Source organism: Frieseomelitta varia, unplaced genomic scaffold, assembly GCF_011392965.1.
Source record: "Frieseomelitta varia isolate USP_RPSP 00005682 unplaced genomic scaffold, Fvar_1.2 scaffold_578, whole genome shotgun sequence".
Taxonomy (NCBI): domain Eukaryota; kingdom Metazoa; phylum Arthropoda; class Insecta; order Hymenoptera; family Apidae; genus Frieseomelitta; species Frieseomelitta varia.
In genome coordinates, this window is record NW_025110343.1 from 64,633 (window position 1) to 76,387 (window position 11,755).

At 42.1% G+C, this 11,755-nt stretch overlaps 1 protein-coding gene across 1 annotated transcript; it reads right to left on the reverse strand.

Moving 5' to 3' along the window:
* Window positions 1–5,843: 5,843 nt before the first annotated feature.
* LOC122534174 (pro-resilin-like) lies at window positions 5,844–10,735 on the reverse strand. Its single transcript, XM_043664548.1, has 3 exons — window positions 10,414–10,735; window positions 6,618–7,215; window positions 5,844–6,426 (listed from the first exon to the last, which is right to left on the reverse strand). Exons 1-3 carry the CDS (start codon window positions 10,493–10,495, stop codon window positions 5,973–5,975), a joined length of 1,134 nt encoding a protein of 377 aa, XP_043520483.1. The 5' UTR covers window positions 10,496–10,735; the 3' UTR covers window positions 5,844–5,972.
* Window positions 10,736–11,755: the final 1,020 nt, after the last annotated feature.

Genomic DNA, 11,755 nt, shown 5'->3' on the forward strand with positions numbered 1-11,755 from the left:
AAAAAAAAAAAAAGAAGAGACGAAAAAAACGAAAGTGAATTTAGATGTTTGTAGATTAGCTTGTCCACGCGTAGCCGCTCGTGAAGCTGCTCGAGATTTTTCGTGAGCTCACGCGTGAAGCTACCTGAGGATCGAGCGACCTGTGAACTTCGCTTTACCGATGCACGGACGGTAATTCGAGAGATCGAGCACGGTATCTGAAACTTTCTTGTCACCGTGTGATTTGCTCGTGTAATTTTTTTTTTTTTTAATTTTCGCCGTGCTGACATTTTAACCTCGTTAGGGAGAAAGTTTCTTTCTCCAAATGATATTTTTATATCGGTGTGATTGTCATTTGATTCGCCGTGACACAGAGCCATGACTTTTCGATTGAAACTTGAATCTAAAACTCTCGGCGACAGTGAACGAAGAAAGGAAGAACCTCGAAGAGTCAAGTTGCAGAACAATGAACCGTGGCCGAAAGATTCGAAAATATCGTGCAAGTAACGTCGGTCGTGATATCCAATAAGGTCGTATCGGAATTATAAAAAAAAAAAAAGAAAAAAGAAGAAAAATTTCCTAGTAATATTCAACTATAGCGATTTCGAGCATAATCGCGTGTTGAACAGTGCGAATTGCTGTGCCAAGTCGTTCAAGCAGGACACGTGAGGCAACGAAAGATCGTTCAAGACGAATCGGTCGTAGCACGGATTCGTTGTGTTTATTATATAGTATATATAAATATATATATATACAGTGTATGATATAATTGACATTACTGGCATTAAAATGAGACGAATGAATTTGAGTATGTAGTGACGAACAGAGGAGAAAGGAAGTTAGATCTCTCGATGCGTATTATATGCATGTTTACACCACACACACACATACACACACACATACACACAAAAAAAAGACTAACATCGTAGTTTATATAATCTCGCTGATACGAATTATCGACGCTCGTTGGTTGATTTCGACGGATTGGTTTATCGAGTAGTATATATTGTTTAAACGTAGCCAGGGCCACGCGGTAACGCCTACGTAGTTGAAATTACCGCTCATTGTACGATAGTTGCTCATCCCATTGTTTACCGCCAAAAAGAAAAATAAAAAAGAAGGGAAAAATGTGTAACAGAGAGATCGAGAGATAGATAGATAGAGAGAGAGAGAGAGAGAGAGAGAGAGAGAGAGAGAGAAAGAGTGTGCGTGCAATTGTTAAGCGAGTAGTTCCTATTCAGTCTCCGAATTTCACAGTGTTTTCCCATGTCCCTGAATTTATCCTCCTTTGACCGTCGAAAGTTTCGTTAGACGACGAAGTACAATCGAAGAGGAACGCAGCAGGAACAAATTTTAACAAAAAAAAAAAAAAAAAAAAAAATTAAAATTTTAAAAAAAAAAAAAAAAAAAAAAAGAAAAAAACTCACCTATCGTTTTCGTTAATATTTATTCATGGATAAAACCAGAACCGCGATACGAAATGAAAAAAAGCATTCTCCCACGGAACGAACAGCGCGCAAATTTTCCTTAACCACACGAGTCACACTTGCCGCGTCCGAGTTCTTTCGTCTCACTTTGAAGAGTTTAGATAGTCTCTCTCTAGGTTCTCCACGCCCATCGATGATTGCTATCATTTTACGCGATTCGAGCGAATCACGCACACGAAAGAAGAAGAAGAAGAAGAAAAAGAAAAAAAAGAGATCGTTGGCAAATTATTTTTAGACAATTATTTTGACGAACGTGTCGTCGCCGCCCGAGAGGAGTTGAGTAAATTCTCGCTCGTCATTCGACGTTTTCTGCGTTTGGTAAAAATTAATTAAGGGGGTATGAACTAGTGTGTACTTTTGAAGAAACCGATTTTTTTTTTTTTTATTTTGCATATTCTTAAAGGACATGGTTTCATAAATAAATTTCTGTCACTTTACACGTGAAGTCTTAAAATTAACGAAATTATGGTTGTTTGGAAGGACGCGACGGACCAGCGTCATTGTTACCGCAATACTGAACTTTAAAAGCATTTTTCTGGAAACTATGTTTTTTCAGAAACTATGTTTGTCCATGATATCTCAAAATCTACTTGACCAATTGACTCAAAATTTTAAGCACGCATTTAGTACATGTGTGACTATAGCCCCTACCAGAAGCAACCAAAAAATTTTATTTTTTATATTTTTTTTCAGCCTTCCGAAGTTTAACAAAAACATGCAAAAATCGATAATCGAACTTCAAAGTATCGCCACTTTTTTTAATTACCGACTCTTTCCTTTTCTTTTACCTTTCCTTTTCTTCCTTTTCTTTTCGTTTCTCTGGTACCTGCTATAGCCAAACTCATACTAATTGAGGAACATTCACGTTTTCTTTTTTATTTCCGACGAGCAGAATGGCCGGAATCATGGACACCATGAGACGACCTTTTTTAAAAGCGACTATGTTTGAGAGTATGTCACTCTCAATTTTTTGTCCCAGAAGAATTTTAAAACGTCGTTGAAACACGTACAAATAAACCTTGCTAATTTGACTATTTGGCGAAAGGTATAGTAGTTTCTTTGCAAGCAATTCCCTAACAAAGTTAAAAAAAAAGAACACGCAGCTCACAGTAGAATATACCCCCTTAACAAGCTTGGTCGTTTTACACACAATCGGCCGTGCCGATCGAGAACGAAACGAGAAGCAAGCAACGCGCTCGTGAGATTATTCGTTTAACCTGTCGACTCTCCGGGATGAGTCTCCTTTTCTGTTTCCAACGTCGTAGAAAACAGGCGACGTCAGTTCCGGACGGAAGTAGCTTTTTAACGTGCGTCGGCTTGTTAAGCGAGGCGTCTTTGCACGACGACGGCGCAGGTGAAATTACACCTAGACAAATGACAGAAAGAGAAAGAGAAAGAGAGAGAGAGACGTTTCCCGCGAGCGTACAAACGCAGACACGCGCATCATCCGTGTGTTTTCGTTTTGCCATTAACAGACAGAGAACTTTCACTCGGCGATCACGTCTGAGAGCGATGAGCTGGCTGGTTAAGTCAAGCTGCTCGAGCTGTCCGCTGCCGATGGCGGAATTGACGTTATTACGTTTCACAGCTGCTATCTTCCTTTTTACGACGAGAGGCAGAGTCGCGGAGGCGATTGAAATTGCACGATTGCGCAGATTGATGGAACAATTAGCCGGGCAAAAGCCAGCAAAGAGAGAGAAAAAAAAAAAAGAATCGCAACATCGTAGAGACTGCTCGGTTTCAAGTTAATTCGCCGTTGAAAGACTTTTCTACCTGGCGCGACGCGAAAAACCGAAGGCGATGCATTTAGCGAGGGTATCAATTATACTTTTTGAGATTATTATTGAAATCATTCTCTCGGTAGTGTCTTAAGTAACACAGACGAAGTCGCTTTCAATCGAAAATCACCAGCCACTTTTTACTTTGTTGTAAAAAGTTGCTCGATCCCGTGGTGTGTTGATCCACGTAAGAAACACTTCAAAACCGAGAAAAAGGATCACTCCCTCGAGTTGACAGGTTAACGACGCCCTTTGTTTCGTTGATTAACAATCGTCCCGGATACCGTGATTACGTATCGCATAAGGGGAAAGAAGGAAGAATATTGTTGCGTAGATGAATCCATACGATAAGATCCGTTATACATATTTCTTAGTGGCGTTTAAGTGTCGAGATCATGAAACAGCCACGGTCACATACATATCAGTTACCACGACGTAAACGGACAGACAACCTATACATATCACGGTACGTGCTCTACATACTTGTATTAGGTACATTAGCGTGTAAGGTAAAGAAATATACGCAGGAAAGGATAAAGAAAAAAAACCACATAAGAAAACAATATGTAAGACATGTATATACGTACTAAATATATATATATACACACATATATATATATATATAGCGTGGTTATCCTCTCGCAAAAAGGGATCGATGGGTTCGTAGCTTCACAGAGTTAGGGGGACCCTCTCCATTTTCTGCGAGCAAACGAGTGTCTCCCTAATTTCTCCTTAATTTTCGAGTGTCACTACTCCCAGCGATCTGCCCGGTGGAGGACACATAAGCGTTACGTGGATTGCGAAATAAAAAGCCGAGAAAAAAATTGAAAAAAAAAAGAAAAAAATGAAATAAAATATAATAGAGGAGAAAAAAAAAAAAAAAAGAAGAAAAAAACTATGCGAACGATAGGCTGGCTAAACGCCGAACACGAGAGGTTCAATAAAGCTGGTTGGTGATGCGAATTCGTTAATAATAATAATAATAATATTAATAATAATAATATCCAGCGTCACGGGGAACGCAATGTTCTACAACTACTCGCCTGCTTTGATTAACGGAATCGCGTACCTAATGTTACTGTAACTTTCGTCCTATCTCGCAAGCCTGGGACGCCTACCTATCATAGAGTATTATTATGTGTAAAAACAACAGAAAAAGAAAAAAAAAAAAAAAACAGAAGAAAAAATGCCCGACTTACCCCCGTAAGAGCATATCCATGTATATGTATTACGAAAGCGTTACCGGTACTGTATTATACGACATATTATACGTGTATAATTGAAAAACTGAACGCGATGTTGATTGTAAATGTTAAAAATAAAAAGTGTACGAAAAAGCCAGATCTGTTGCAATTCTCTTATTTTCTAGACTCTCTCTGTCTTATTCCTCTGGAAAGCGAGAAATTGAGAAAGGCCGTATTTCAGATTAGCAGACCGCTGGTAGGCTGCTAATTTATATTTTGGATATTTATACAAATTTACACTTTTACTATTTTATATTTTCATAAATTGGAGAAGTAAAACCCACGCAGAGATTTACTTTGCTCCGCTAAATACCTTAAATTATTTCCCCGGCGAAATATTCTCAGTCTCTGATTGTTGATTTTATTTTTATTTTTCAGAAAGATATCTTTGCCTTTTCTTTTTTTCTTTTTTTTTTTTTTTTTAGAAACGAGCCTAAACTCTTCGGAACCGCGCGATTGTCCAACCGTTGATCGTCTATTTCAGCGAGGGAGCGGCAAATAGGTCAGGACAGACACGGCTTTTTGTTATAATTCGAGCGAACCGACGTAGGAGCTTTGGGTCCCGATATTGATACGCGTTTTTAGCTAGGTTACGACAGAAATAGAAAGAGCTCTTACTTATTCATGCCTTCCCGGTATTCGAGTTAGGGAATCGATAAATCGACCGACCGACTACGCCGCCCAACTAACCCTACGACGAGCTCAATCGTCTTACACGTTACATATACAAACCGCCGGTTTTTATATTCCAGCTATGCAAAGTTGGGTAGGTCGTGTCGCAATGAACTTCCATCAACGTCCACGTTTCTTTTTCCAGCGTAGCGGCTTTATTAGTACAAAAAGCATATTTTTTTTTTTTTTTTTTACAAAATAAATAAGTTACAGGCTCTGAACGAGGAACGAATTCTCCTTCGTGTCACCTTTCTCTTTCCTTCTTCTCTTCCAATTTTCCCTGTTTCTCTCGCAAGACCTTCGCTCCTTTTCGAATGGATTTCGATGGTAGATATTACCGGCAGACGGCTTCCTAAGAGCAAGCGGTGGTAGAAGATAGGTAAGGAAAGTTTCACTCTGTCCCTTGAACCTTCTAGATCTCAGTTTCTCGGTGTCCGTTTTCCTTCTTCTGTCTGCTTTCAGAACTACGCCTGCCGCGAAAAACACACTGCAAATTTTCCTCCAAAGCGGCGGCTTTCTCACCGCGTCTCTCTCTGTTAAACTTTTAATACGGATCCTGGACGCTTCGGGGATGAAGATTTACGAGAACGACCTCCGATTCCGCTTCGTTCCTTCCCGTCTCGTCGGCTGATGTTCCATTCGTCTGGCTAATTGCAAGCTCGCCACCGTGAACGGTGTTGTTGCGTTTCTTGGGCCGCGACGCGATGAACGTCGATGCGTTTGAACTCTTTCGACTCGTTCGATGGTGGTCGATGATCGATGGTGAAACATGGTCGAAGGTCGTCGTCGCGCGAGATGAAGACTTTTTACGATTAATATTGGTAACCTCCGTTGCTAGCGTAGCTCTGACCGCCTCCACCGCCTCCGGAGTAGCCACCGCCACCGCCGCCGCCGCCCGAGTAGCCACCACCGCCGCCGTTACCTCCGGAATAACCACCACCTCCTCCAGAGTAACCACCTCCGCCTCCTCCAGAGTAGCCACCACCGCCTCCAGAGTAACCACCTCCGCCGCCTCCAGAGTAGCCACCACCGCCGCCGCCGCCGCCGGAGTAGCCTCCACCACCGCCGGAGTAGCCACCGTTTCCACCGCCGCCGGAATAGCCGCCACCACCGCCCGAGTATCCGCCCCCGCCGCTACCGCCGCCTGAGTATCCACCGTTTCCACCTCCAGAGTAGCCACCGCCCCCCGAGTAACCACCGCCGCCTCCAGAGTAGCCACCACCGCCTCCAGAGTATCCACCTCCGCCTCCAGAATATCCACCGGAACTGCAATCAAATTCATAGTCGAGTACAAAGTGTTTCTCGAGAGAGAGAACACAGAGATTCAGTAGAGAACTGCAGGTAGGGTCAACGTGCGATAGTAGGCGTTGGTGCTCGTTCTAAACTATCCGCTGTTTTGTCCAAGTAGCGAGAAAGAGAAAAAAAAAAAAATATTGTAAAAAAAAAAATGTTTTTACCCTCCGAAACTGCCACCACCGGTGCTAGGTGTACCGTAAGTCGATGATGGTCTCGAGTATCCACCACCACCGCCGCCTCCGGTTGGTGCGCCGTAACTAGTGGAGATACCACCACCTCCGGAAATTGGTGCTGAGTAGCTAGCTGATATCGATGATCCGCGTGATGGTGCACCGTAACTTGACGAGATTCCACCACCGCCGAAGCCACCGCCGCCTCCAGGTGCGCCGTAACTGCTGGATGGTCTTCCACCGCCACCCGATGGTGCACCGTAGCTCGATGATGGTCTGCCACCACCGTTCGATGGTGCTCCGTAGCTGCTGGATGGCCTTCCACCAGATGGAGCGCCGTAACTACTCGATGGTGGAGCACCGTAGCTACTCGATGGCGGAGCACCGTAGTTACTGGATGGTGGTGCACCGTAGCTACTGGATGGTGGTGCACCGTAGTTACTGGATGGTGGTGCACCATAGCTTGAAGATGGACGACCACCACCACCACCGGTGGACGGTGCACCATAGGTCGAGGATGGGCCACTGCCTCCTATGTTCGGCGTCCCATAACTTGTTGATGGTGGTAAGTAGCTACCCGAGATTGGTGCTGTAAATAGTATAGACGTTTATACATTCGTTTGTATTTATTTTATATTTCTATCTAAAGCTTCCAACCTTTGCGCGAGAACCCCAAGAGAATCCGCGAGGATCGCCAAGTGTTACAGTTTACGATGGATTATTATTTTAACATGAAGTTGTTTCGATTGTAATTTTTTATTTTTATTTTAATATGACTTGTTATTAATCTCTCTTGTCTCTTATATTGATCACACACGTAGTGCAATATTTAGGATTGTAATATTTGCAGCGAGGTGTATGTTTAATCCTGCTCTTCTCTTTTCAGTCTATGTAAAGTTTCAAAAGGTACCATTGCATTTAGTTTTAGTATTCAACACAATTTTACTGATACAATTGAATTTAGTATTCAGTACAATTTTCAAGTATTCCATGCTTCTTTTGCCTAATATAATGTTCATGTCAATAAAGACTTAATATAAATATTCTAATATTTGTATTAAAATTTCAAATATATCGCTAGACTGTAATATACAATATATAACAAGACATTGCAATTGTAATGACATATAGATGAAATTTCAATTATATTACTAGATCCCTATGCTCTATAGGAATAATTTTCATTTTCTTTTTACATGAAACTGGGCTGCGTTATTCCAGCTACATATACCAGGGAGAATTAATTTAAAAATTTCTGGCTTTGTAGATTCTAAAAATTGTAGCAGTAGAACGTTAACAAAATCAAAGACTCTGTTGGTCTCTCTTTGTCCTTGTATTCATCATTAGTCGGTGAAAGTGTGGGAGATCTCTAAATAACTTGGTTTTCATGATTATCCCGTGTGACCGTAGTTTACAACTTCACACTGTACTCTCTAAACTCATCTACAACCTTCTCGTCGAATCTGCTGAGATACCACTACCTTTGAAATTGCCGAGGTCAAGAGCCACGGATCCATTCGCATTGTCTTTAATCAAGTTCGTGACTGAACTTCCCTCCACTGTCCCTTATTGTCTCATTGCCTGTCAGAGCATTGCCGGAAGAATATTCGTAATTGAATGTTCAAGGTTCGCTTAATAACTTATTTCTCGAGTTACCACAAATTTGCCTATTAGCATATAATTATTGACCCGTATTTCATGCTGGTTTGTTTCCTCTAAATTTTTACTTCATTTACCTTAAATAATTCCATAAATTTAATTTACCTTGAATAATTCATACGATTAATCATTTAATTAAACAAGTTGTATGATTTATTTGAATAAATTATATTTTTGATCAACTGGACAATTTTCTCGCGTGAAACGAGAATTAAACGAAAATGTTTTATACAGTTTGAGATTTCGCTTTGAATTCGAATTCCTCGCAATTAATGGCGTAATAAATAATACAGTTTCTTACGTAAAGTGAAATTTTAATATTTGATTGGGCAAGCGCGGAAGTACTCGCGCGATTAATATTCATGAAAAATTTCCTTCGAGATAAAACAACAAAATGCACTGCAATAAAATCGCAAGCAGATCGTAACGATTACCACTGAGAAGCTAGCCGATCTCGATATTTTCAATTATCATTAATTAGACTGCTTGACGATATCGAAATAGAAATTATATCGACAACTTTGATTTCGCCAGAGCAACCATGTGAATAACTGAATTACACATTTGCCTCGTATTTTATCATCGATACGTAATTCTACTAGTATTGAGGAATACAAGTGTTTTACTGCGAAATGTAGGTTTACGAAGATTTCTGCTTTTTTTTTTTTACAGAAGAGCTGTGCTTTTATTTTTGCTAATTAATTCCACGCTACCAGAATTAGGAATTTTCCACATCATTTGGAATTTTACTCGTCGGAAATATTATTCTCTCTTCGGAAAGTTACACATTCGACAGCACCTTTTAATCACAAAGTGAGATTAAAGTCGAAAACTCAGCCGTGCTTCTACATATCTCTCTTCGTTTCATTATCACGTTGCAAGATTACGCGCGAGATATAAATTAATCGTCTCTTCTCTTCAACGATTAAGCGACGAAACTAATTTTAATCCGACCGAATCAGTCTATATTCGTTCCCACCGAAGAAGAAGTGTGTCAATCCGCTATGTGTTCGTTCGATTCTCACACACTGGCTCACAATTACGTGCGACTTGATCGACGAAGCGTATCGATAATTCACGTCGTTTCGTCCTTTGAATATTTCATTCGCAGCTACTCCGAGGCAGCGACCAACGATTTCTACTTCTCTTTTTTTTTTCTCTTCCGCGTCCTGATTTGTCAATTTCTCGCCCGATCTTTATTCACCGGCGAACGCCAGGACGAGGAGAAACCGATCGTGTGAAATTTATCTTTCACCTGGCTCTTTCGATCAGGTGTAAAGTGACAGTTCCGCTAATCGCGAGTATCGCGTTATCACGCTCGTCGTTATCTCTCTTTTCTTTTCTTTTTTTTTTTTTTCGAAACTTTCCCAGGTTTTTTTTTTCTCTAGTTCCCTTCCCTTCTCCCCCGTTTGACTCTCGACTTTCTACGTGCTTCGACGCACTTCTCTCCCGTCGAGTAGTTTCCAGGGATAATGAAACGACGATCCAACGTCCCGTTACTGTTACACTTTCGCCTCGCGCCACTTCAATCGTTGGTCATTAAGGCACGCTTTTCGCTTTACGAGACAAACTCGTAAGCGTAACTGGCGTGCTACAAGAAAACTAGCGGCAGATAGTTGAAACGATTGTCTCAGTGCATCGTGTGCTTGTCGACGCGTGTTTTTACATTGTTCTACAGTGAAATTAATCGAGTCTAATCGTTTTGCGAGACGACTTCAGTTACGAGTTACGAGGAAATAACGCAATCTGGTATCAATACTAATTTTACTATATCGAATTCTGGATATCCCTGTTTTCCCGATTTAAAATTTTACTTTATTACTTTATTAACACCAGAGCCACCAAACTGGTCAAAGTGATCAATTTATAATTTTTGTTAGATACCTTGTGGACGTGAAACACTGTACTTTTAAGGATTTAAATAATTTTTCGCAAGATATACAAATCTGTACAGGTCCATTGTATTATAAAGTTTCTCTGTTTCTTAGACTTGTCAGTGTCACTGATGAATGACGTTATGCCTCAGTCGTTGGTAGTTCTAGTGTTAAAAATTTTACGACTTTATCAATTTAAAATTTACAATACTCTCATCTCCCTAGCGTGTTGGTGTTCAATCTGTGGATCTTACCCTCGGCGTAGATAGGCTGCAGGAGCAGGGCCGTGGCGAGCACGGTCGCTGCCAGGGTGGCCCAGGTTTTCGCGGGCCTCATGATCCACAACCCCGTAGTGGTTGACGTAGCTTCGATGTACAGCCGAAGCCGATTCTCACATGCACGGAACTGTCCGTTCACCCCTCGGCGAGGGCCTCTCGATACGATTCACCAGCGTTTAACGCAGCAAGTACGTAGGATGTAGAATACAATCAACTGTGTGTGTGAGCTAGAGGCGCGGAGGCGACGTGGCCTGCTTGACGCATCCGTGAGATTTCGTCTAACGTGCATCAAACATCGCCGATCTCGCTTATATAGTTAGCCACTCTTTCGGAGAAAGTCCTCGCCAACGGTGCAAGAGGATGCTACCAGGTAGGCAAGACGTTCTTCAGCGAACGTTGATGGGAGAGGGGGGAGGGGGGGAGCGAGTGTGGGGCTGAATGACAGGGGGGGAGGAGACAAACAGGAGGGGATGAGAAGACCTCGGGTGGAGGATCTCGGGCGAAGAGACGCGTCGTGGTGTCGTCGCCGTTGACCCTGGTCAGGCCTTTTTCTTTTTTCCTTTTTTTCCCTCTTGAACCTCGTTCGTCTCTTTGTTCCTCCCTTTCTCTATTCCTCCTCCCCCGTTCCTTCCCTGTGCCGTGTCGCGAATTTAAAGTTCTCGTTATGATAAATTGCCAGCAGACGCGGCGGCGGCGGCGGCGGCGGCCTTGATGTCATAGCTGATGGAAGAAGCGATCGGGGAGATGACGACGATCACCCGAGGCACCGGCGTGCATACTCATCGCGTACCAGTTATTCGACGTTTCGTCACTTTATTAAATATTTATGTAGATTATTCTTTGGCTGTAGCCGGCCGCTCGTTGGACGTGAACTTTTCAAAGGGTGCCCTTTTGAAGCGGGGCAACTTCCCATTCTCTTGCACGTCGTCCACGACGAGGGAAAAGTTTCGGCTTCTTTCTTCAGAGGGAGAAGAATAACTTTGCATAATGGTTTTCCGGGATCGCCGTTGAACGGCGATTTGCATGTTTAAATTGGATGCGAGAGGTGTATCGTGTCACTGTCTCTTTTAGCTGCTCGATGCCGAATTTAGTTTATCGCCGTCACAGTCAAATCTTGGACAGTTTATTGTAGCCGTGAGGCGAATGCAGGACGACGCCGAAAGTTACTCTACGTTGATCTATCCGGGTAGGAAAGTGATTAGCGGAACGCTGTCTGCATTTTGAACGAACCTGTTGGACAGTACTCTAAACAATTAACAGGATTCTATTCTCTACCAAAATTATCTGTTTTAAATTTAATTGATCGATGTGCGTAACT

Coding starts and splice junctions, on each gene's coding strand:
- LOC122534174 (XM_043664548.1), bottom strand. CDS start 10,495: ATGAGGCCCGCGAAAACCTGGGCCACCCTGGCAGCGACCGTGCTCGCC. Junction 7,216..10,413: donor GCAGCCTATCTACGCCGAGG/GTAAGATCCACA, acceptor TACTATTTACAG/CACCAATCTCGGGTAGCTAC. Junction 6,427..6,617: donor GGTGGTGGCAGTTTCGGAGG/GTAAAAACATTT, acceptor ATTTGATTGCAG/TTCCGGTGGATATTCTGGAG.